Genomic DNA, 26,893 nt, shown 5'->3' on the forward strand with positions numbered 1-26,893 from the left:
TTGTGCCAACTTTTTTCCTTATTTGAACTATTTATTTTGACTCTCTCTGTTTCTCTTTCTATCTCTGCTGCACTGTAATCTCTACTGAGCCGTGCATAATCACAGGCCATCTGGGCGCTGTAGGGAGAGATGAGCCTGCAGCTCGTCAGATGACCAAACCCATCGTGGGTGGATAGAAACTTGCGTGTGCACTGCATCCTAATATACACACATGCACACAATCACACCTTTTAATAGTTGCAAACCATCACAGGGCTGTACACTTTCATCACACCTTAAGACCATAATCAAGGACATGCAACCTGAACAACGCACTGCATTGTTGCACAATAGAAATAACTGCCGTGGTATTTGGAAACAAATCACATGTCTTTCAGCACTGTTTATTGATCTTACACGGCCAGAATGTTATGAATGTTTGTTGAAGCTGATGACCGGTTAGCTTTAAAGCATCTTTCCTTTCTTGTTTTTAAAATGTAGGTTTTTTTAAAGACATTTTTCAGATGTTTATTTTTAGATGCATTGACAATTGTTGGGAGGCTGTGTTTGCACTTACAGCAACATAATGATGTCTTCAACCCAAGTAATGCTAGCTTCACTTAACCTGCTTGTCTCTGTATGGCCTGCATCACATCACACACAGCAAAACAGAAACCAGAGGAGAAAAACCAGAGAAAAATTGATACAGCATTTGTCTTTGGCTATGCAGAGTGATGGATTTGGGGTATGCAACCAATGTGCTTGCTTGTAGTCCTTTAAAAAACACTGTGCATAGGTGGGATGTTGATCACCGGTTAAAAAGTTAGCTTGAACTAGAAAGGGAGCTGCAATGGAGTTCACCATGAAGAAGGACAAAAAAGACAAAACAACAACTAAAAAGAAGTCATGCATGAACAGCACAGCGGTGACTTCATTTGAAATTTTTAATTTCTTTGAGCACTTGTTTACACGTGACTATAAAGACTTCTTTGTCTGTCATGACTTGTCTTCAGGGGGGAAGCTAAAGTACCAACAACAGCACAGATACAAAACAGGAGTAATCCATAGACTTGTTGTTCCACTTGTTTTTGATCTCATGTGATAGTACACAGCTACTTCATGTAGAAGATCGTCAGCAATGCACTGCACAGGGCCAACACACAACCCTGTGTTATGTGCATAAATTATGTAAATATAGGTACTAATAAAGTGACAAATCCCGTTAATCCAATGTTGCCATGATACAGATTTTAAAATGTCATCAAACAATTGGTGAATCTCTATCTTCTTGCAGTATAATCTGTATTAAAACCTGATGGATTTGTTGCTAATATCGGCTGATATTATCACACAGCAGTTACCTCTGCATATTTGATTTGGCAGTTTTTTATGCAAGATGCCCTTCCTGACGCAGCTCTCGAGGTCAGGCAAATGTATAAACCACTACACAATGAAGTCCCATCAGAAATAACATTTATAATGACCAATGAGTTCATATGAAAAAGGTAAAGCAAATACAGGAGAAACACCCTTCAACCATGCTGAGTGTTGATGTTGCATAGTTTGTCCACCAGAGGAGACTCAGCAATTTGGTGAGAACAGTTGGATAATCGTAAATAAGTAAATAAATAATAAAACAGAACGAATATTAGGGAAATTGGCTCATGTTTCCTGACTACGAAAGCAAAAATATATCGCCTGATATACTGGAGTCACCAAATATCACCTAATATTGACATTAGTCTTAACAATCCTATATCGGTCTGCCTTAATTTTTCTTAATATATTTTGTATTATTACATAATCTGTAACAACATAACATTTTAAGTGCAACAATATTGTTTAATAAAAGCTGGTGCTAAATCATAGATTTCTTTCTCGACTTTTTTATTTTAGACATCATTTCCAGTTTAGCATAAACATTCCCTACAGGGTTTTTTTCTATTTTCATTCATTTTGGGAATGTAGTATCTTAACTATTCACCTTTTTTTCCCCTCCTTCTTTGCTGTGCACCCACAACTGCTAACATGCCCTAAGGCCAGGCACCCTCAGACATCATGGGACCAGTGCAGAAATATACTTTCTAGAGCTCCCCACCTCCATCTGTTGCAGTTTTAATAGAATGTAACAGCTGTTCTAGTGCATCGTCTTTCTGTCTGTGGTGGTGGGGGGTTAACATAGATACATGGATTATGCTGGGCTCCAGCCTCTTTGTAATTCAGATAAGACCTCTCCACTCCTGGAGATAAGTTTAAATATTAATAATGAATTAAAAGATTCTCCTCTGGGTGAAATATTAATGAGCTCTTCTTTAAAGAGAGCCTTTGACTCCTAAGAGAGGAGGGATGACATTGTGCTTGTTAGAGTAATTTAAAACATCTCTTTGATTTTTTGTTGCTGTTTGAGGATGTTTAAGGACTTAAGGCCAAGGTGGTTTTCAGGGTCAGTATTTGAGCTAACAGATATTTGGAAATGCCCATTCAAGTAGCTTTTGAACAAGACTAAGAGACGTATACCAACAAAATCTGACACATGAGCTCAACTGTCTGTACTCATAACTATAATCTGAAAGCTCTAATTGATCCTTCTATTGAATCTTTGTGAGTGCAGTTCCCCTTTGAGAAAGCTGATCCGGAGGCTTACCGCATCAAGGTGAATGTGTATCAGTAACAGCGGAAGACTAACGCTGTGTCCTTCCTCAACCTCTATCTTCTGCTGAGATTTCTCTAGTTGTTGTGTCTTCCTGGCACCGCAGGACCTTCAGGGACGTGAGAATGTGAAAGATTTCAATTTTTTCAGCTCAAGCTTTCGCACCCATGTGTGTTTTCTAATTGTTTGCTAGTGGTGAGGAGTAGATTTATTCATATTCATATGTGCTTGCGTTTTTTTTCTATGTGAGGACTGTTTGGAAAAATCCTGGAGTCGGGTCAACATGCTGTGGAATGTGAATTGCCTCCATGGCAACACCACAGTGTCCTCCTTCCTGCTACCATCTGCAGGGTGCAATCAAGTGTGCCATGATGGCAACAGCTCACTGATTGATCTGAACTATTTAAAATATGCTCATTTATATACTGTATGTAGATTTGTGTAGCGAGTCCTCTCCGACTCTAACTGGGCCAAGTCCTCAGTGTGCACGTTGTCGTCCAGAACTAGAAACAATGGGGAAAATCAGTGTGTGTTTGTGCAGACTAAATTCAGCACAGTCCTTTGAAAGTACATTGACAGAACTTTGGCAGGCATTCAAACAGCTTTGATACTTTGTTTTGCTTATTGTTGACTGCATTCTTGTGGATGTCTTGTAGAAATCAGCAGGTGGTGAACTGCAGGAGTGTACACAACATACTCAAGTTTCTGTACGTCCGCAGACGATAGCATTGGTAGCTAGATTTGGCAGCATTAAACTGTTAGCTTGCCATGATTTAAAAAAGATATCTTCCTCTATTCCTTGCAGTGCATGGATATAGAAATGCAGCGTTGTCTGACATTAAACAACTGCAAAATAAATGCCTACCAGATGTATCACTGGAAATTATTTTGCACATCTAGAACAATTATGTAAAATAACTGAAAAAAACCCAATCATATCAATACTAAATTAATGAGGAAAAAAATAGTCATTGGCATTTACTGTATACAACTTCACATTTACATTTTCTTACAGCCCAGAAGAAAAACATACATGTTATTGGCAGGGCTTTTCTCCCCGACTGGTCTTCATGTTTTTCCTATTAAATCACAAAAAACATCCTTATGTTCCTTTGAATATACTCAGTTGAGTGATATTTTCCAGTAAGACACTGATGGAGTGGAGTGTGTGTTAGGCTATTGGTCATCCTGTTGGACAGATGTGTGTGACAGATGCTATGTTTAGGTCAGTAGAGCGAAGAAGATTTAGACTAGTGCTAGTTGTCAATATTCCAGTGGTTTTTTTAATGTGTGACAGAGACTAAATAATCACACAAAGGTTCCTCTTTGTGGACAGATGGAAAAAGATTGTTGTTGTAATTAGTGAGCGTAATAAAGGGTGACAGAAGGGAAGAAGAGCTGTGCCAGCTTGCTGTATCACTATCCTATGCAAGGGAATTCATCTCTATCTAAATGAGGTTATTCCAGCCTATAAAATGAAAATCAGTCGTCTCTTTGCTCCTTTTTTAAAAGCAGGTTCTGGTCTGAGCCGTGAATTCAGCCTTCGATTAGTGAGAAAAACGCAGCAAGATGGCGAGAGGTTCAACATTCCTCCCTAACACACAGCTCACATTCCTGTCTTTGGTTTAAAGAGGGGGCATGAGCGCCATGCCTCATTAGATAACCCACAAAGGCAAGGCTCTATTCTAATTTGAAATGGGTTTTTCCCCTTTTCGGATTGCCCTGCAGGGTGGCTGCAGCATTGATTCCCCGTCTGCTCTTTCCCTCCTGTGAAAAGATTTCACCTCGTCAGGTCTGCTGGGTTGAGCAGCGGATGTTAATGCCACGGAGAGCATTACCTCTTCCAGCGTCCAGCATGATGCATAATTCACTATGCTGAGAATTTCACCCAGTTCAGCTAGAGGTGGCCTAGAATAAGCTGCTTGAGGTGAGGCGGTTTGCAAAGGAGCATGCATTTACTGCCCGTTCACCATGAATACAAGAGAATCAATCAGGACCCATTTTAACCCACTCTGAGCCACTCTCAGCTCCCCTCCAGTTTGTAAAACCCTTCGTTTTCTGAATTTAAATCGAACTCAGACACCCATCCCCCTTTTCACGTTCACCATCTCTTCCGCTCTTCTCGTCACACTCGGCTCTAAAGCCCTGTTATCGTTTTACACCGAGGGTTTTCCAACAGTGTTTCCATGGTTATCGGTGGCATTTGTCTGTGGGTTCACAGCCGGTGTCGGGCAATGTCACCCTGTCTTTCAGGCTGATGTCAACTATTGAGTGTGTAGAGGGGGAACACGGAGAGACACGGAGGAAGGGGGTGGTTGTAATTATATGTGCATATGAAGAGGGTTCGAGCAGCTTGGGCGCGTCATCCTGGCAGCTTTTGTGATCCACATGTCTGTGGGGGGAAGTCACGCAGGGACACGGATGTACTCCCCAGAGACTTGTGGTAAATTTGCTCCCCGAGAGATACAAATGATCAGAAATACAGATGATGTTTGTTTTGGGATTTTTTTGCAATAGTGCTGAAGGTGTCAGTTCATAACAGTATTTATATAATGGATAATTTGAGGTTGTCAAATGTGAGTGAAACTCTAGAATATTTACATGGGAAAAAACATTGTAGAACAGTTCGAGCAACAGTTTGAGTAATTTAAACAAGAATAGAAATGCACAAATCTAAATATTTTCCACCTTTCTGTGTTTAATATCATTAAAATTTCAATAACTCTGCATTTGGGCTCTTTACAGGATAAATCAAGCAATTAAAAGAACCTTTATATGAGTATTTTTTGTGATCATTTTCTAATGTCATTAGCAAAAAAATGTGTTTGTTGCCACACCCCTTGGTGTTTCCAGCAAATATCTGAAGAATATCCTCCCTTCACCTTCCCTTCACTTGAGCTCACTTATATCTTCACACACTCATTGAACTACTACAGGCACACCCACTAATACTTACACACACTTCCCCCATCTTTCATTCAACTGCTTCTTTTCCTCTCTCCCTCCTCCACTCTACCCACTCTCACTTAACTCTCCCCTCCCTCTCCATCTCCCCGTTTCCCCCCCCCTTCCTCTAGCCCTCCTCCTCCTAACCAACCCGGGCCGTCATTAGTTTCCATGGTGACAGTTAGGGAGGTATTATTGCGGGTTGAGAACTGCTCCTGGCTTCCTTTCAGATCGGTGGCGGCGGAGGCATTGTTTAGCCCACTGCTGTGAATGGTGTGGGGATCAGGACGGGGAGAGCGTAGGACAGGAGGAACGCATCTCTTTCCTTTTTTTTTTTTTTGGGTAGGTGGGAGGGGGGGTCCACTGACACTCTCTGCGTTTGTAGTCTGTGGAGGGAGGAGGAGGAGAAATAGGAGGAGGAGCAGGGAGGGAAGTGGAGGAGGAGAGAGAGGGATGAGTAAGAGAGGCAGCGTGGTGGTTGGAGAGTCGATGAGGGAGCAGGAGTAGTAGCAGCAGCACGTTCACGCCGTCTCCCTGAGAGCGCCGTGAGAACATCCAGACTTCTCTCTGCTGCAGATCGGACTCTGCTTTTTACTGTTCATATGTTTGTCACACAGCAGGCGGCGACAGGAGCGACAGAGATTTCAGACAGAGAGTGAAAACTGAGCAAACATCGGAGGTAGATGGCAAACTGAGTTTAGCCGGTGAGTTACTGATGTCGCTTCGTCATGTGTATATCTTTGTGGGAGCAAACATTAATTCATGAGCTCACTTGTTCAGCATTTAGTTTACATTTTTGTTTTAGTTTGTATGTGTAGCAGGTGCTGCCTCTGCTGCTGCTGCTCCTTCACAAAATTAATGTGTTTTCCTCCCAACCAAAACTCAGTCTGGGTTATGTTTGGGTGCGTGGGCTTCTAGCTGTCTGATGAATGTGGGCTAATTCTCGCTGCCCTCTGAAATATACATGCAAGACTGCATGTTTTATTGAGTACGTACATTGGGGGCGATTTTCTGCTGCCTTGGTTCTTGGATACCCCGCAGTGCTTTTTCAGAGAGCAAGGCGGTATACGTGTGTTTTTCAGTTCGAGTTTGTTTGGTTTTCTCTTTCATCCACACTGCAGTGGGCAATTAGGAGTGAGAGATGAGCCCCCCGGCTCCTCAAACAAGTGATATGAGGTGAATAATGTAGTGAGCGGCAAACGCTGCCAACTTCATATTACTGTCCTTTTTAATCACTTTTCACTGAAATGACTTTTCAGCTGAAAATTTGGCAAGTTCCATTTAATACAAGCTCGCTGAAGGAGTGGATGAAGTGACACAGTGATGACCACTAGTAGCTCAGTGATGTCATTACATGGCAGCATGACAGTAATTTCCCAGATGATTAAAGCTTAACAGATTGCACAGACACCACCTTGTGTATGATGTCTGTTATTTTCCACTGATATGTTTCTGTTTGTATTCAGTTTCTTTCTTTTTTTTGCGCAACTATATAATTAAGCTTACTGGGGAGGTGTCTTGTGGAAAGGGGAGTCTGAGTGTTTCTATGACGACTGGTAGCAGCTGTGTGAGCTGAGGCTGAGTGTGTGGCAGACATTGTGGCATTGCCTAGAGACTGCCGCACTCAGTCTAATCAACGACCCCTTGACCCAGATCAATGGGATGATGCTGAGCCAAGCAGCCATGTAGTCTGCCTGGCATGTATGTATTGTAGTACAGTGTTGCACAGCTGCTTACATTTCCTGGCTCACCACAGGCTTGACTGGTGTCAGAGTGGTCTGATCCGCTTAGATTGGTGGTGGTATTAGTCCAAAAAACAGGCTTTTCATTCATCAACGCAATCATGGTGATTAGATGTATTCAAGTGTAAGTAAGACAAGTGTAATCTCCGTTTCTGTAGGTACTGGAACCCTGAAGTGGGTAATTTTGCATATTAAATCGGCAAAATAACAATGAAAGCCAATTATAACAGTACATATTTATAGAAGTATATTTAGGATTCTTTTAGTTTTACGCCTTGAACTTCCAAAATGAGCAGCTAGGTGGGGAAATGATCAAATAATGAGGGTTCACACCCTGTAATTCATGTTGCTGTCAGTAGAGAAACAAGAAACTGAAAGGCTCTGAAAGTTGTCGGAGATGGGGATGCAGACTTTGACACTGGTGCTCTGCTCTACAAGTCTTCACGTCGACAGTGTTTGGTGTCCTTGGCACTAGATTGAGATCTGTTTCCACTACGCTAAATACTTGGTTGGGTTTAGACCCCAGTCACACAGGCCTAGAGCTGCTGGAGGTTGTTGGCGATCGCTTGGTGAAATTAGGCTCAAAGAGGTATATGGTGCTGTAGTGAGGAGCTCTTTGCAATTGGTTTGGTCACTAGTAGATTACCACGGTTGCCCGCTGTTTCTACGAAGATGCTGATTTGCTTGGCACACTTGGCAACCATTTAGAACCACTTGTAACCAGTTATTTTTACCTAGCAACCAGTCATTGCCAGGTGGTTTCTGTACTGGCCTGTGTGACTGGGTTTAAACGAAACTGAGTGTTGTGTAAATAGGTCTGTAGTGTGCTATTTTCTGCTGTGTGCTACATTTCAGAAAAACTAAAAACTGTCCTGACCTGATTCTCTGAAAGTTATCCAAACTTCATGTGTGAGAGCAGCTATATTTTCTTTCCAGGTTAATATCTCTATGTCATTCTCTGCACTTTCAAAGTAACACAGTCTCACTGCAAAAGCTGCCGATGCTTTACTAAAACCAACGCATACCTCTTTTATTTGTTTGAGGAGAAAACGAGGATTGGTCAAAGGTAAAAACTAGCCAAATCAGCTCCTCTGTGACACTGACTCATTAAAAACATACAGGTTGCATAGGGGAGCTGTGAGCACCATAAGCTGATATTTATGGTTAGGCTGACATGTAGAAACTGCTTAAGGCCAACGCACAAAGACACACACAGTGTGTCCTTGTGTGAAAGGCAAAATCTCAGAACCCCTGGGCAGTGGAAAAAGTCGTGAGTCATGTTTCACCCATTTTCCTGTGTCTGGTTAGGTTTACTTCCAGAAATAAGCCAAAGGAAAGGTTTTCAGCCCACAGTGTCCACAAGTATTTAATACAGGGGTGGGTCTGTAACTGTGAGGGCAGCCATTCTGTGGAAGTCATTAGATTTGATCTCTGTATCTCTGCATCTGTACACCTGTTGGAAATTCTTCCCTGTCCCGGAGTGAAGCTAATGTGAAGTAAATTTGATTATTTAATCTGTGTCATGTCGATGTAAACTGATAAAGATGAGGCATGCCTTATTTATCCCAGAGCTGGAAAATTCAGCATCATACTTGTGGTTTTTCCTCCATTTATTGGTCAAATCAAGAGGAAGGAAGCGCCTTATATTGGTCAGAGATGCTGGAGAACTTGTGGTGACACTGACCAGACCACACACAAACAGAAAAACACACACACACTCACACATACACACAAATGCCATGCTCAACAGTCAGCCTAATTAATGTACTCCATCACCCTAGTAATTATACCCACAACTTCCTCTTATTCTGGGGCACCTAGGGTCTAGATGGTGATGGTATTTCCTGTGTTGGTAATATATAATTATATGAATCAGCTAAAAGAAATTTCAAGTGATCAGATAAGGATGGATTACTGTACTGCTGTCAGTGTCATGAAGGCATCTAAATAAAGCTCAGTTCCTTTGTGATATTTCACTTTGAGTTCAAATGTTTGTTTACATTCTTAAGGTTGGAAGTAAGGAGACACAAGTGTTTTACTTTCTAGTATCATGTGTGTCCTTGCTCCTTCGCGTGCATATGCTTGTGTGCGTTTGTGTTTTACTTCTCCATTTGGTCGGGGCAGTCACTCGGAAAGTGTTAGGCGCTCTCTTGTCTCTACTGAAGTGTGTGTGTTGTTTTTGTATAAGACTTTGGCATCAGACAGGAAGGAAGAAAAAGAAACTGCATACAAACACACATTAACAAACAACATTCTAACCTAGTCAAACTCAATTATGAGAAATATTTGCATCTTTTAATCTGACTTCCTTCAGGAGAAAAGGCCACTTGCCTCTAACTGTTGCCCTCTTGGTATTTCAAAAGCTCAAAAGGCTTCAGTGTTAAATGGTCTTTGTAGTTGTCTCCTACTGCTGTGGAAAGGATGAGATGGCTTCCAGAGGCCAGTAACGAGATATTTAATGATTTTCTCCTGCAGGGCATAGTGTGAGTGTATGTACGGTACACCTACACATTTGCTTGCATACTTGTTTGTTAGCAGACAGTTTTTTAAATATTTTTTTATGGGATTTGGTGAATCCCTTCTTGCCTTAACTTCGGAGGGGGTTGTTAATGTCTCCTCATAAAATGCAGAGTCAGTACCTGTGCACTCATGGTTGCAGTAAGTAGGAGCTACCATAAATGGTGAATTTCAAGACAGTGAGCTTTTCTTTGTGATCTTCCATTTTTGTACGTCATTTGGCTTGACTCATGTTTCCAGAGTGAAATGTGGAAATGAATATTTTGAACTTATCTTATATATATATCTGAACTTATCTATATAATTTTTTTTAAAATTTAGATCAACACCTTTTTTTTATTTGAAAGATTTTTATACTCTGGTTAATCTTTGATGTTGGCCAGTAGATCACAAGCAGCAGCAGAAACAGCAGCCCGCTAATTGGGCCGTCTTCGATGATTCCTTGCCTCACTCCTCAGACTCCCCCATCACAGAAAAGCTAAAGCGTTTAGCAGACATGACGGATGAAAGGTGGGATAGAGCTACCTGCTGCGGGCAGTGGTGATTCTCTGCAGCTCTTTCTATACAGATTTAACAAGGGCTCTGGTTTATCCAGCTGTCATGTGATATACAATATGACAGCTAACAGGGGTAGATCATTTCAAGTGTGTGGAGCTCTTATGGATTGTAGTTTGCTGTTTCCTGTTCGCACAGACATACTTAATGTTAAAGAGAGCATATAACAAGTGGAAGCTGATGGTGGAAATGGCTGCAGAGATTATATTTGAGGAATGAAGCTGAACATTAACGAAGTTGATTTTTGCTGTTTTAGAGAGATTTTATAGGCTAAAGAGTTAATGGGTTAATCAGGAAATAATGAGTACATTTAAGCTTATAAAATCATTTGCTGTAGCCTTAATTGGATTTGCATTTTGTATACATAAAGGTCATGAAGCGATCCTTTGATGTCTTGTGTGCTCATGACTTGCATGTTAAGCACAAAGCAGACTGTAAGGACTGCAGATTGTATTGCCAAAGGAGACCGTCTGTTATCTGTAAATCAATATAGGCTCAGAGGGTAGGTTGGATTATAGCAAAAATCTTGGTAAACGATTTACGAGAGCTTTGAAAAGTGTGTGCATGCAGCGGCAGGCCAGCATCTCTGTTTTGGGTTTAAGCAGTGAGACCAGCTTAGCAGCTCAGTGTACAAGAAGCTGGTCCTAGCGGTCCTCCTGTCTCCTGTGTGGGTAAATGAATGCGGCTCTGAGCACTGTAGTGCTGTGCTGTAAGGAAAAATGCTGGAGCCATTACAGAGGAAACAGGAGCCTTTATTGGTCTGTCTAGTGTACACCTGGTTTCTATAACAGGCCTCTCCCTGTACAGTCATTTCTGTGCGAACTCGTTTGCTTGTGGTTCTTGGTGTGTCTTGGCTTCTCGCTCCCATGTCTTAGCTTTTTCTGCCCTTGACAAACTTCAGCTTGTTTTCATTTTTTTTTAAAAAATTTCCATGCAAGGCTTCTCACACACAAAATGTTAATTTAGGCTTCTTTCTCATTGGCATTTAAAAGTATTCTCAGTTTTCACATTTGAGTGAGTAAGAAATTGCAGCCAGCTAGTGTGAGGCACTGTGTTCGAGGTTCAGGCAGACTGACAGGAGCTGCTTGCCTCGGATCCTTCTTGCTCCAGAGATCCCATTGCTGACGCTGCCTTTCAGGAGCCAAGTGACATTTTGAAAATGATTCTTACGTCAAAGAAGATGTGTCAGGGTGAAATGTGCAGTGACCTTTCTGTCTCTGTGTGTGTATGTTGGGAAGAGTCCAGTCTGCACAGAAGAACAGCACACAGGGAGGAGATAAGGCTTACACCCAGCTCCACGCCCGCATCCTTTCTTTTTCATCAACCCAGCCCTTAGACCAACCAGGAATGAATCAGAATGGGTAACACGTTGACCTGTACTGGGCAAGGATGTCCCACTCTGGGACTCTTCATGTGTCAGCAGCCTGATAGACACTCCTCTCCGCATGCTGACATCCATCCTGCCTGGAACAGATGCAGGGTGGTGTTGTGGCCACCCTTCCACCTCACCCACTAGTGCAGCATCACTTTGACAACGGAGGCTGTAACAGGGGGCAAAAAAAGCAGTAATATGATTGTGGCCCAGTGTGTAAAATGTGAATACATGTGTTGGAAAGATTTGAATGGTTACATTTTGGCACAATGTTGCGAAACAGATCAAATACATTTACAGAATTACCAGAATGTTTTTACACACCACTCGGCTTCTAATCATTAGTTATTATTAATCTCTGGCAACAGCGTGTTTTGTCTTGTCTTCTCCCCATCACCCCCATCCGACTGCTGCCTGAGGTTTCTTCCTGTTAAAAGGGAGTTTTTCCTTCCCACTATCACCAAGTGCTTCTCCAAAGGGGGTCGTTTGATAGTTGTAGTTTTCTCTCTATTTTATTTTGGGTCAACCTTACAATTTAAAGTGCCTTGAGGTGATGGTTGGCTAAATACCTTCAGACAATGTTTGCTTAATCACATCATCCGTGGTTTGTTCAGTAGTTAAAATAGCCAATGGGGAATAATGGACGCATTTAGGTACACAAAAATAGTGGACCCCTGTTCACTCTAATTTCCTGCTTTTACTTGTTTTTTCCATCACACACTTGCATAATATAATACGTGCTGGGAAAGCTGGATTCGGTAAACCAGCTCTGCATGCGCCACTTCCTTCTGTTGTTTTGTTGGGCCTGGCTTTTCCAAAGGTGTAATTCTGTGGAATTGTGAGGTGTGTGTGTTGCATTTTATTTGGGAAAGGCAACGTTTTGGTCGGCTGTGTTTTTGGTAGGCCGTGAGTGTTTTTCTGTGGCTGCAGTGGAAAGCTTTGCAGCCTGCTGTAAAACTTTAGCAGATCAGAGTTAATGGTAACAGTGTTGACATGAGTTAAGTGTTAGACTAATTTTGTGGTCCGTACTGCAGATGGGTTTCTATAAAGTTAAGTGACTGGGCAGAACAGCGTGCATGTTTAGACGTGTACGTATGCACATTTGTTGGTGTGAATGCATACGGTGGATACTTTTCCTAGCTGCAAGTGACACTGTGCTCAACATTTATTGACGTGCAGTCAGTCATTTCAACGATTGTGCTGTCAGCCGTTGAAGCAGTTTGTGAGTGGTCCTGTCCAACACAATGATTGGTTAATCCCACGTATCAATGTCTGGCCATAAAAAAAAAAAATCAATGATTTGACGCTTCAGAGACCTTTAATCAGAATGAGGGGTGATCGAGCTTTGATCCGAAAGATTAACATGCGTAATACTTGAGACAGTGTGGCCTTGATAGAATAGGGAATGATTGAATTTGAAAATGCTTTAGGTGCTGGTGACTCAAGGAGCAGACCTACGTGTAAAGACTTACCCATCCCCCACGGCACTGGAAATAGTATTTTTCTTTTCTCTTGAAATTTTCTCTACCAGTAAATATGTGTTGAATCTATTTAAACTGGGAGGAAAAGATGAGCTTTCCTGTGAAACCTTGCCTGTACTGTTGTAAAGACAGTCCAGCCTGGTTTTTGTTTTTCACAGTGAAAGCCCCCATTGAGAGCTGCTACAGTAGGTTTCAGTGAGGCTCCAGTAGTTTCTGGGACACTTAGGCAGTCATCTCCACAGGCAGGTTTGTAAACCCCCTTGTTCTCCTGTGTGTGCGTTGCCCTAATTGCCAATCTGTAGCTGTTTTCTTTGCAGCAATGCTCTGGGCTACAGTAGCACACTGCATCCAGTCAGACAGAGGCTTGTTTCTCTGCACCCTGCCTCATAAAAGTCTGTGTAGAGTGTTTGCGGTAGCGCGGAGAAGCTGTGAAATGGAGAGGCCGGCATGCAACCGTCCTGTCAAGTCACATGTTTGATGAAAAATTTTGACCATCCCTTTGTCACGTCCTCACATCATTGTGCTACTTACTGTAAAGTCTGAGTGCTCTCCAGTGACTATCCCGTATCTGTATAGATGACTGCTGGTTGTACTGGCCTTGAGTCACACTGTTCAAAAAAGGTCAGTCAGTGTGTCATATCTCACCCTCAGCATTTTTTCAGACTGGCCGTCAAGGACACAATAGGAAATGAAGGATGCTGTTAGACTCAGGCACATGTTTATACATAATAATATGATTACTGGAGCTCTGGCTCGTGTTTTACTTTCTTTCTGCTTGCAGCTGTAGACGACAGGATGCCTTCCAATTGAAAAAGAAATTAACACTTTATTAAAACTGTGCATCTACTAGCACAGGTAGTTTACTGTGACCTGCTTGCTATATTATTAGACATATAAAGGTAACTGTTGGCATTGCAGTTGCCTCTTCTTTTAATTCTCAGGGTACACGGAAGCACGATTGATTTAGTTTGGGACTCTGCGTGATGCCACTTCGATATTAAGTCTTCAGTCTTTGTTTATGTTTAGCTTTTTGCACTTGGTGACAGTGTATAATTACAGGAACTGGAAACAGATGGGCCCGTTTTCTTAGTATCTTTACAACTCTGAATGCATGCTGCATAGAATGTATAAATAAAGGATTTACCCTCCATATTTGAAAAGCGAAACCACCGAGGAAGTGCAAATAATCTGCACTCCTTCTAATGCCCAGCAGGGGGCAACTCTACTGGTGGCAAAAACAAGATCATCAGATAGCATAGAAGTCCTGAAGGAAATATGTGTACTTCGTAGTTGATGTGTTAGAGTAGTGAACACTGCACTGATTAGTTTAGGGAGATTTATTGTATGAAAGTGCCTTGAGTGGTCAAGTAGAAAAGCACAATATAGGAACCATTTCATTACTGCTTTGTGAGTTTTACTCTTAGATTATGAGGCTCTAACTTTAACTTTTAGCAATCCGTTACCTGCTGAACCTTTTTCTAACCTCTCAGCCTCTCTGTCTTCGCATCCCAGAAAATCACAATCCGTGGGAGCTGCTGAAATCTTCCCATTTAGTGTGGGAGACATGTCATTGTGCCTGCTATGCCCACTGACCTAATTTAGCTCAGTGGGTAGTTTCCCCCCAGTGCCTAATGCCATACCAGTGAAACTTGGGGTGCCGCTAATTGTTAAACAATAAATATTTTCTGCAGTAGGTAAAAAAACTGATTGGTTGACAAAGAAAATGTTATTGTTTCTCATAACAGAGCATGATGAGGAGAAGATGAATATAGATTTTTAATCTCCAGCTGTATGTGATTGGATAGCTGCTGATCCTTGTGTACTTTTGTGTGTGTATGACTGCGTGCATGTGGAGATGTGTGTGGGTTAATAAAGCCTGTGGTAAACATAGAACTGGGCCCTTGTTACTGTGTGATTGTCAGCAACTGAGATCTGCCCTACTGTCGATCCCAGGGCAGCTGCTGTTATACTCACACCAGTATTTTCTCTCTTGGCTTTTTTTAATTTCCTGGTTTGTGCATTTGGGTTTTTATCCTCTTAAAGTTTCGTGTCAACCAGTTTCTTATATCTAGAAAAGTTAAAATACTTTTTTTAATTTATAGCTATTTATAGCTTTTATTTTCTTTTTTGAACACATCACCTTCTTTATTTCAGTGTCTCTGTGTCCCAGCTGCAACATGTATTTAAATTCTGTCTTTGTCTATACATTTCTATCTAGCTGTGTTCCTTTTTTTTAACGATTGAGTTGATTTCTGAAAAGTAGATCAAGGTCATAGCACATATTGGTATAGCACAGGGAAAAATGAGACAAAGCAAAATTCCTTTGTTTTCTTAGCCTTGCTATTTTTCTACAAGACAATGTGTGTCTGCGCAAGCCTAGAATTTAAGTGGCTCTGTGGCTCAAAGTTCATTATAAATCTAAGAGTCGTTTAATGAGAGCTTGCTGCTCTCTGGCTGAGTCGTTCAGGGTAACACGGTGGAAATAAAACCAGTATTATTCTGAATGAGACAGCGAAAGAGAGTTATACAGACACAGACAGAAGGAAAGGAAGAGAGCTGGTATAATGAAGGCAGAAAAACTAAGAAATGTGATGGTGACATGGGAAATAATGAGGTACACCACCCAAGCTGGACGTCTTGCCATGTCTTGGTGGGGAACTGGGCGGGTGGTTGGTTGAAGTTATCAGAGCGGCGCTGTCAGCTCTTCCTTGCCAGGGGTTGCTTTGTGGACAGGAGAGCTGATTGAGTAGCTGTCTGAGTGGGGAGACTCTGCTGACTGTGAGCGATCCATCTCTGGGATGATGGGTAATAAATGACTCTGTGGGGGTCGCCTCGGGGCTGAAGGTGATTGACAGGGCAGCTACGTCTGTGCATTTTCCTCGTGCTTGTTTGTGTGCATTTTGAACCTGGGTGTCTTGGGGTTTAGGGAAAATGGAGAGAGGAGAGAGAGGTAGATTTGTTACAAGTGTTACAAAAAGAGATCAGAAATCAGGAAATGACAAAGTTCTGAGTTATTTTCTCAGAACTTTGAATTAGCATGGTGAAAATTTGAGATATCTATCTCGAAGGTTTGATTTTTGGAGAGTAAAGAAAATGTTTTGCTCTGTTTTTTGTTTTCAGTGGTGGAAACAAGCTTCGGTACTAATCTCACTATTCCTGGTGAAAATGAGCACATCTAGCACATTACACTATGGTTTGAGCTCACACCCAACTAGGGAGACAGAGACACAGCTTGAAAGGTACAAGTCCAACTCAAAATCATTAAATTTTGCTGTCATGCAACTTTTAAAATGCTCAGAGCATCACATCATCAGTTGTTGATAGTGTCCCTACAGCTAAACCAGTCATCTTTGCCCCACTGTGTCTCACTTTGCATACTAACTCATTCTACTGATGTGGTCTAGTCTGAGTAAATACGTAATTTTATTTTATCTTTTTAAGTCTGAAAATTAGAACTTAGAGAAAGTGTGGAAGTTTAAGGCTTCAGCCGTGTAGGCCTAATGACCTGTGGGCTACCCCGTGGCAACCACTGGATGTTGGGTAAAAATGTTTGTCCACAGACAATTTGCTGAGTGGTTGCTGGAGTTTGCTAACAGTTGCTAGGTAAAAGAGGTCACAAAGAGGCTGCTACAATCCCCCTGATTGCTTTAGTTCCTAGCATATTGTCACAGTGGCTGTAGTTTACTTAGAAGACCCCAGGTTCTCTGCAAACACCCCCCGACTGCTTGTAGAGTGGTAGTAAAACTGAAAATTGTGACAAAAACTAGAAATGTCACATGTACAGCGATGATTAACATCTATGTTTTTTTTATTAATTTATTTTAAATCCCAATTTTTTGTTACTTTCTTATACATTATGTTCATTTCATCATCCACCTGAGAATACAATGTTACGGTCTCCATTTGAATTTGTTTCATGTGCTATGATCAACCTGCATCGCCTGTATGTAACTTAACAGTCACCAAATTTGTATCCATCTTATTCGATATTGAAAAGAAATATGTCTGCAGCATTGAGCATTAAAAGCAAATATTGAAAGCTTGCATTGATTCTTGACCTTGTTTACTTAACGTTGTTCAGTAAATACATCTTAAGACTCATGATTTGATTAATTGTCACACAACAGAGACAATCTAACTACGCAAAGGGCAAAAAGCAATCAAACAAAGACTGATACACATTGCTGTGACGTGCTAACACAAGAAATACATTCCTTAGGTTTTTCTCTCACGGTAGCATCACAGTCCTGGACATTTATCGCGCTTACATGCTTCCTACTGATTAAAATCAAAGTGTCAGTATACATACCTGAAGGTATCCGAATATTTCTGTGTATAAGGTACACGGCAACCATTAACTTTGTGTAGTTGTATACTGTGAAGCAGTATTTTAACTCAAAGTCCACAGAGTCCTAGGCTGAGATTGCATTACATCACAACCATGAAAGAACAGGTAAGATTTACAGTGACTAATTGTTGGTTTTGCTGGGAGAGGTTGCCATGTTAACGCGCAGCCTTCAGGGTGCAGCAGTAATAATGTTCTCATATAATTTCTTTCTAATCGTGCTGTTCATTTATTCTTCAGTTACTGTGTGGGGAGCAAAGGAAATTAATGAGCTCATTATTCTTCGTTGTGTTTTTACAAAGCTCTCACTAAATTAGATAGATACATTATTAATATTGTCTCTTGAGTCCAAATCAATTAGGTGACTGCCTCAAAAAGGCGATTGCTTTGATTGTCTAACTCTAACCCTTGTCTTTTGAGTTGTGCGCTGTGGGCAAAGTTTACTGTGTTGTGGGTGAACTGTAAGATTATATGCTGAGATTGCTGGATTCCAGAGTGACACATAATTACGTCACTTTGGCCCCGGGAGGAGCTGTTAGTATCAGGTTTGTCAGGTGAGCAGACAGGTGCAGGTCCTCTAACACCACTGGGAAAGGACAGGTGACTGTGCGTGTTTTGGTATAATGCAGGATTGGGCTTTTAAAGGGTTGGTTAGGGTGTGTATGTCTGTGTTTGTTGGCCACAAAGAGTAGTCTCAGTTGCGTGCGCACACACACACACACACACACGGCACTCCGGAAAACTGGGAGGGCAGGATTTATTTTGGTTTAAACACTGCTGTGTGGATGACTTTTACATTCACTTGCTCTTTGGACTTTGGATATCTGACACAGAAAGATAGGACGCAAGGTAATGTTTTTATGGTACTCTTGGCTGTTTGTGTGTTCCTTTATATTCTAAGTATTTGTTTTAGTGTTTTAGAACACTGTGATGTGATATAATTAGACTGAATGAATTTGCTTACATATTTTCCTGTGTACTCATGTGAGGTTTGTGAGATTTTAATTAAGGAAAAAAACGTGAGTGTCAGCTCCTTTCTCGCTCTGCTGTGTTGTCAAGTTTCTTTCGGTGTTAAGCAGTTTGACATGAGGGCCAGGTTTGGCTCTCAGGTAACCATAGCTACACTGAGTTTCCATAGGTACCGGCCCTTATGCCTCTGTCTTGCACTGTTGTTTATTTTTCCCAGCAAAGACCACAGCCAGTCTTGGGTCAAAGTGTTCTTCATCAGGCAGTTATTTGGCTGAAGGACATGCCTGTTCTCTTGATCACAGGTCAGACTTTTCCTCTGACTCAGCCTGCAAGTCATCTCTGATTTAGAGATGGCATTAGCTGAAACCACTGTGAAGGGCTTGCAGTTTTTCTTTTGCCAGGGACCAGATGCAAAGATAGTCTAACTAAATTTAAAATCTACCTACTGTAGGCACTGATCCCTAGTCCTCTGTGTGGAAAACGTGTTCTTCGTCTATTGTACGGAGCCGAGGGAGCTGTTTGCTTTGTTCCCCCTGCCCTGCTCTTATTCCGCTGGTGCAAAGATGGTGGGAACACCTGCAGTGTGCCACATGGGGCAGACAGCGTAACAGGACTCATTACTGACAGAATTTTCTCCTTCCACTGCCTGAAGCGCAGCTGAAAAACACCAAATTAGATGTGCCAAGGCTCTTGTGGGGGCTCGGTGCAATTTTAGGCTGTAATCCGGTTGAGCAAGAGTTGGTGTGACTTGATCGAATCCACGAGCCTGAAGGAACAGAGCTGTGTGGCTGTAGTTTGCATAGCTATTATCATAATCTACTCTAGGGCTGCACTTTTTGTCCCCCTCTGATAACAACGGCGCAAAAAAAAGGCTGTTGTGGTATTTTCAAACGAAACCTCGTAGAGTGCATACGGTACAGACAAATGCACACTCACAAACAATAGCAGTGCAAACAGTTTCTTCTCTCTTGACTGGACTTCAAAGAGCTGGCATTCATAGCATGTCTTTGTCGAAATGTAATGGAAATATGTGTGTATGTGTGATAACATTACCACCTCGTCCTTTAAAGATTTTTTGCATCGTGTATTTTGCATTTTGAAGTATTAAAGGCAAATTGATGATCCCGATGCATTTGTGAAACTCAGTGTAGAGGAAACATTTTGCTCTTCACATCTAAACAAAAGGCCAAAAGCAACCTGACAGTTAACAGTTAACGATATGTAAATGTAAAAATAAATGCCTATATAGCTAAAGCCACACAGAGCACCGCAGAACTCAAACCATGTCAATGTGGCACCCAAATACATTGCCCTTGTGGCTTACAAATGCACTGTTGCACAAAAACCTGCAGCTGAAGCAGACCGCGGGGACTACTTATGTTACCATAGTGCTAAACACGCACAGCACCCAGCTATTTTAGAAATATTTTTGACTTTTTAAAAAAATATAAAACCTTAGATGAAATCCTTCCATAATATTTCCATCTTTGATTTGATTGATTTTGTTGACATAAACAAAAACTGATAACATTGAGGGTCTTGGAAGTCACTTAGCTGCTTTAAAAAGTGCACAATCTATTTTCAGTCAGCGTCTACAGAAAATTAGATTTATTCAGTCAGTTACAGGTCTGAGAGTGTGAAGAGAAACCAATTTGCAGGCTCTGCAGCTCTCTGCTGCCTTAGGCCTTGTATTAGGATTGATGCTGCAGAGTTTCTTTTGGCCCCAATGCTATCTGTCCGAGGGCGACACCGTGGAGCACACCAAGCTCAAGGTCATTCACCCGCAGTAGGATTATTCCTTGTGTTTAGATGCGTGTTATTATATTGATCAATACCTAAGATTGTCTTTCTTCTTTTCCTTTATATATAGATCTCCCTGCCTCCCCTCTGCAGTACCAGTGTGGATCAGTGGACTACCTGTGTTCTCCAAGGCTCATAAAGAAAGGTCCGACCCCCAGACCATGTCACGACAAGCCTCCAATCAAACCGCGGCCTCAGCCCCCCACCTCGCCCAGAACGCTAACCGCACAGAAACCTCAAGGTAAAAATCCAGTGACACTTCAGCCCCTTGAAGGCCAGTTTTGACATTGGTGCTGTCATTATAATTGAAAGGCGCTGCAAGGTTGGACCCCTGCTATCGAGCCGTGATTTATTCTGCTCTGACAAAACACTTTTCTATAACATGGTACGTGTCAGCTGCCTGACCTCACTCTGCCACTCACCGTGCTCAGTAGGTCACCTCTGCAAGAGCTGCTGCTGCTGTAAAGCAGGGCAGTGGCTCCCAAGTGTTTGTGATCGGGCACCATTTGAAGAATGCTAAATATGAACATGTGTTGTGTTTAGGGAGTCGCTGGGAAACATACTAGGACATTACACCACAGACCTGTCCCCGATTTTTTTTTTAAATGCTCTGAACTATTCAGAGAAAAATTCCTGCTGATCATTTAAAATTGATCATTTGATTAGCATTTCTGATCAAGGAAAAAACAAAGTTTTATAAAGCACCACAGCCGCCCTTTAGAATAGCTTAGATATTTCAAGATCCTCTCATTTTTCATGAATTGACACTGATGGTAAAGATCATTGGCTAAAAATGGCTGAACTTGGACTGCAGTGCTGAAAACAGTCAGTTTTAATGAACCGTCTCTTTCCCACACAGCTCAGAGGTTCATGGGTTAGCACCAGATTTGCTGGCTAGGAGTTTCAAACCTGTTTACATTTCATATTCTTGCTTTAAAGCTGTTTGAAATAAAATATCAGTTAGCTGATGACAAGTCAGTAAAACATATTATTCCATTGCAATAAAATCATCTGTGGCCTTTTGCTTTCTTACTTGTCTGCACATAAAAGTGTAAATATAATGCATATTTTGCAAAGGAACTAGTTGTACTATGCTTTGACTGTCATTCGCCTGACTTATGAGCTACTTGGGCACAGTTACAGTTTCTGGTACTGCATTTGAATGCATGCAGTACTTCCCACCTGACAGGATGAACTTCCTCACTGACATCTCCGAGCTAATCCAAAGGGAGGGAGAATTGAATTAAAAGGGAAGTCGTAATTCAGTCAGTTTTTGAGCAGAGAAGAATCTAAAACTGGACGTAGATCTCTCTGGCCTAAAAGCTTTGGTGGTGCAGAACATGCTGAATCACTTAACTGATGAATTATGTGGCAGAAGCAAGTAGCGCTTTCCCTTTTTTCTTTTTTTGCCTTTTTTATTGGATTGCTCTTTACAAATGTTGTGAGTTTTTTTGCAGCTACAGTGAACAACATTAATAACAATGGTTTAAAATAATGGATCAGTTAAACTATTAATTAAAAAATTAACTTGCAAACATTCATTAATTTACAGTTTTTACTGTTTGTCCAACTGTTTGTTGGTGATGCTCTATCCTCTGTTTCCCACTCATACATAAAATGCTTACCCCTTACTTTTATTTAACATACTCCATATGGCTGAAAAACAAGTATATAAAATAAAGTTGTTGCCTTTCTGATGAACTGATGAAACTGAAACATCTATATTTTCATCCTCAGTAGACAGCTCACCGCACATAAACACATGCACTATTACTACTGCATAAAGAAAAGTCTCCTTTCTAATCAGCAGTGGCCCACACAGATGGAGGAAGTGCTGAAATTAACAACTGTAACATATCAGCACATTTCCTGGTTTCTGACAAAAATGCTTCCTAAAATTAAATGTATGAAAAAAAATTCGGATATGTCAGTAAAGTTGGCCTATTATGTAAGCGTTTATTAAGTGTAGCATATATTTTTAAGAGAGCACTGTCATTATTGCACTTGCTTATTTTTTTCTTCTTTTCTCATCTTTCTTGAGCCACAATGGCTTACGCACATGCTCTCAGCATCCTGTTCAGAAATAAGGAAGTTGCAGATCGCTGACGCTCAGAGTTGATCTCGTCCTGCCCCACTGCGCTGCTACGTTTTTCTGTCTCTTCTGACTTTTTTTTTTGTATTTTCTGTGTTTTATCTCAAGTTTTTACAAAGTGAACCAGCGACACAGCTATGGAGGTTTTCTCCCTTGGATTTATTCCTGTTACCTGATTGCTTTTGTTCTTGTCTGGAGCCTCATGCTTCTCTTTTGCTCTGCTTTTCTTGTTTTGTCTGGACCCGCGCATCTGTAGTGCCCCCTAAACCTGCGCACCTGCTCGCCCTTGGGCAAGACAAGAAACCTAAGAGGATCCCACCGGCACCCTCCAGGCCTCTGCCAGCACCCCCTCTTCCACCTAAACCAAAGCCTACGCTAACCCCTCCTGGCCAGGGAGCACAGCCGCAGAGAGAGGCCCAGAAAGTTGGGCTGCTGATTGAGAGGTTTGAAAATTCAAGGTAAGCTGAGAAATTTAGACTGGTTTAGACCGGCTTTAGACTGAGACTGGTTAGTTTGGCAGATTTATCGTTTGTCTTCTAAAAGGAGTTTCAGGTTAGCCATTTTTTATTTGTACAGGTTTAAGATGTGGGCTAGTTTTTCAGTGAGACGTAGATACAAGGAAACAAGAAATTAAAGTTTTGCTGTGCAGCCCGAAGTATTGATCCTCGATGTAATACACATCTGTAAAGGTGATGTGATAGTAAGTTTTTCTTTGTTTTTATTTTTCCAGGGTCCCCATCCTTGGGGTGCTTCCACGCTCACAGCTGCAGCTGTGTCTGAGGATGGACAGTGCACCGGATATCACTTCCTGCAGCCAGGACACCACAGCAAAGGTTGCAGGAGACTCCTTCCCTGTGGATAAACCTGCGCTTGGCAACTTTGAACGGACTGACGACGAGACTGATCTCTCGCGTCTGGCTTCCATGCGCATCGACGGCACCGGTGATCCTGTGATGGATAGCTGTGCAGAGAATGACATCACGCAGAACGATGGCTGCCTCAATGACGTGGGGCGGGATGAAGGTTCATCCCGCAAACTTCTGGACAATCCGGACTCCTCAGAGCAGAACGGGAAGATTCCCAACCGGGACAGTGGCATTGACAGCCCGTCGTGCACCGTAGAAGGGGAGGTGTTCCCTAATGAGGATGTCATTGACGAGGAGGATAATTACGACAGCGTCACTGAGACAGAGAGTGTGTCCTGCTGCGTTACACTGGACAACAAGCGAGACTCAACGCAGGATGAGGACAGTGACTTAGATGAGGGGAGCAGTGGGGAGATACACTCTCTGACAGACACACAGATCGGGTATCTCACAGATACACACTCGGAGGCGCAGAAAGTGAGTACCTCCCTCGCTCAGCATCAGCAGGTCATAAGCACACATACCAAAGACCGTAACTTTAAGTCTGAATACAGACACCGCCTCGCTACAGCCTCCGCCGTTCAGTTCACGTGATGTGTGGTAATTGTGAGGAATTCTGATAGCTTGTTGAAATCGAAGCACACGTCCTGCGAGTTTAAAAGCTTCATCTCAGCCCGCCGTTCGTGTAATGGAAAAAAGTAGCGTGTGTCTATAATTATCTGAGCCTGGGTGAACACTTTCAAAGAATACTTCTGCATGAAACGTTAGACGCTATTACAGCCTCAGTTTGCCAGTCACAAATGATTTGAGCTGTAGCTAAAAGGGACTCTTGTGTTACATATTTAAAAAAGCTGAATAGCTGCCCAAAAGCTGTAACAAAAGCATGTTTTGATTGCCAGATCAAAGACTGCACAGACAGTGTTCCTACAGCTGATCTAAAATTTCAGCTTTTTCCTCTTCTTCACTTGTGTCACAGTACAGTATCGATTGTAAACAACACAAGTACCTCAGATAGTTGTCATAGCCTTCCTTGTGGCCTAAATGTGTGGTCAGTGCTTCCTGTTCTATCCAGCAGCTTATGAAATATTTCATAGTACAACAGTATCACAGACATGAAATATACTAATATTGGAAAAGAAGAAGCGATCGTGAAGGTGATGACAGATTAAGCTGTCCAATGAGAAAGCTTTTTGTAAATACTACTCAGGCTAAATCCGGAAATGTTAGACATTAGGAGCCAATAGGAGTGTTTTAAGACAGTAGATTTATGTGGCATTGCACTCATGAATGTCAGCAGTAGTTGTTCTTCCTCAGCTGTTGTCAGTACTGTAAAACATGAACTGTCTGCCCACACCCGCAGCCTTTTGGGGAAAAGGTATCTGTGCTCTTCAGCGCTTCCTGATCCCAGCACCGCTGTGCAGAGGAAGGGTGTGTTGATCTATGTGCATGCGTGTGTGGTTGGTAGCCTTTCTGTGTCTACATGAATGTGTCTAACAGCACAGCTGACATGTTGATGGCTCTATAATGACAACCTTTTGACAGAGGATGTGGTTTTTTTTTAGTGATGTGAGGTGCAAGAGTGACTGAAAACAAGTTCTGCTGACTTTGTGTGCCCTCTTCTTTGCACACAATGAAAACTGAGTTTCACTTTTGTTCACATAGTAATATTTGGCATTGTTAGATTTCCTTACAAAGCATAATCTCTGGTGAGTTTTCCCCTGCCATCTGTGCCAGGGTAAGAGAACAGAGGAGTGACAAATTCACGGAAAAACCCAAGCTGAATTATCTTAGTGAGATCTTAGGTCATCAGAACAACGTCAGTGCACACTGATATTGATTCTCCATGTCACTGGAGCTCAACTGGAAGGATGGAGCTGCTCTGATGGTGACTGTGAAGGACATACCACATGTGCCGCATCTTTTTTATACTAAACGATTCAGTACCCCATCCTGCTTTATGAGTAGGAGCATTTTCATCCATCAGCGATAACAAAGCCTCAAGATCCCCTTACTGCAGGGGTAAAGGTTTCAGGTTTTTTTGCACAGTCACAATCTGGGAGGCAAAAAACGACTCCCCATAGCACAAATTCTATCATTTTTGCATCAAGACTTGGTTAAGCTCATGTTTAGGTTTGGCCTAAATGAATGTGATGCAGTCATTATATTCTGGAAACAAGGCTGCGTGTTTTAATTTGAAGACAGCTGTTGCGAAACCTGGATTGTAGCAATAGGCTAAATGTTTTGTGACCTCAGTGTGCGTTGAACCAGTGATACAAGGATGAACTACTGCAGCGTTTTCATGTCATTTCAGCTCATCAAAGTGAAAGAGAGAGGAAACAGAGCTCTTCAATTTCACCGCAGCAGCTATTAGCACATCTCATAGTTTACTGCTGCTGAACTAAACCGGTGACTAAAATAACACTTTGTGAATGTCAGTTTACAGTAATCTGCTGCAGACGTTGCTGATAGTTACCTCAGCCACAAGCATAAATATTTGGGGCTTTTACATAAGTCCAAGATCCCCTTCAGACACTTCTGTTTTTCCTACAAGCATTGCTGCTACTTCTCATCAAGCCAGCCATGAGCTCTGTCTGTTGATGCTTCAAAGGCTGTAGGGGTGCTGCGACAGCTCCAGCAGGAACTGGGTGTGAGATGGGTTACACCCTCACCGGTCATCACAGGGGTGACACACGGTGAGACAAACACGGGCTTTGAGTTTCCGTATCACCTAGTAGTGTTTTGAACATTGGGACGTAAGTTTCAGTGACGTGACAAAATAATCGTGTGTGTACATGTCGTAAATTGATACTAAAGATGAGCACAAAGGAAGTTTCTCCCTTTGCCACATGGATGTGAAATTGCAATCCTAGTGTCACACTCACGTGAGGTTAAACTTTAAATGAAGAAGTAACACAGAAATTTGAATTTTAAGGAACTCAATAATTGGTATCTTTCTGCCACACAGTTTGGTTATAAAACCGATGCACGTGTTTGTGTGCTAAAAAGAGAGCAGCTATCCCATGTTAGTGGTTTCATACAAAAAACACAGTGAATAACTGCAGGGTAAAAAAGGGTAAAAATAAATAAATAAATAAAACTATATATTACGAATGTTGTTTAGCGTTTACAGAAAGTGTAACATAAAGGTTATTCAGGTAGGAAGTAGTAACCGTGGTTACTTTAACACTGAATAATTACATCCTAAAAATGCTTCTGTGGCAGTAGCTGTGCAGTGTAACCTGTTGGGTGGCTGTGGTGAATTATATCACATTATATTGAACATACTTTTTTGTCACATGAGTATTTATAACTTAAAGCATAAGGTGTCAGCTTTCTTTCATCTCTGACTGCTGTCTGAAAACTTCTCAAATATGGTGGAGTTGGCGTGTATGTTTGTCTTTTTTTGCCTTAGATGTAATCTTTTGGTGCTTTTCTGTTTCCCCTCAGTGCTCAGAAGCTCAGAAACTCCTGAATATTGCCAAAGAGCTTCTCCAAACTGAAGAGGCCTACGTGAAACGACTCAATCTCCTCGACCAGGTATCGCTTTCCTTTCGTATGCATCTCTTTATCTGTTACTGG

General features: G+C 41.8%; 1 protein-coding gene across 6 annotated transcripts in view; it reads left to right on the forward strand.

Moving 5' to 3' along the window:
• fgd (faciogenital dysplasia) overlaps positions 1-26,893 on the forward strand; it is a 51,115-nt gene that overhangs the window by 10,793 nt on the left and 13,429 nt on the right. For 2 of the 6 annotated variants that reach the window (XM_013276160.2, XM_025901747.1), the window contains exons 1-5: positions 18,822-18,858; positions 20,427-20,597; positions 22,705-22,906; positions 23,179-23,791; positions 26,762-26,851. In XM_013276160.2, coding sequence (XP_013131614.1) covers positions 18,837-18,858; positions 20,427-20,597; positions 22,705-22,906; positions 23,179-23,791; positions 26,762-26,851 — 1,098 coding nt within the window. In that variant the 5' untranslated portion in view covers positions 18,822-18,836. Of the gene's footprint in view, positions 1-6,113; positions 6,280-18,205; positions 18,437-18,821; positions 18,859-20,267; positions 20,329-20,426; positions 20,598-22,704; positions 22,907-23,178; positions 23,792-26,761; positions 26,852-26,893 lie in introns of those variants that run through there. The other 4 variants (XM_025901749.1, XM_005448681.3, XM_025901748.1 and 1 more) reach the window with 4 other exon arrangements.

Source organism: Oreochromis niloticus, linkage group LG20 (genome assembly GCF_001858045.2).
Source record: "Oreochromis niloticus isolate F11D_XX linkage group LG20, O_niloticus_UMD_NMBU, whole genome shotgun sequence".
In the NCBI taxonomy this organism is placed as follows: domain Eukaryota; kingdom Metazoa; phylum Chordata; class Actinopteri; order Cichliformes; family Cichlidae; genus Oreochromis; species Oreochromis niloticus.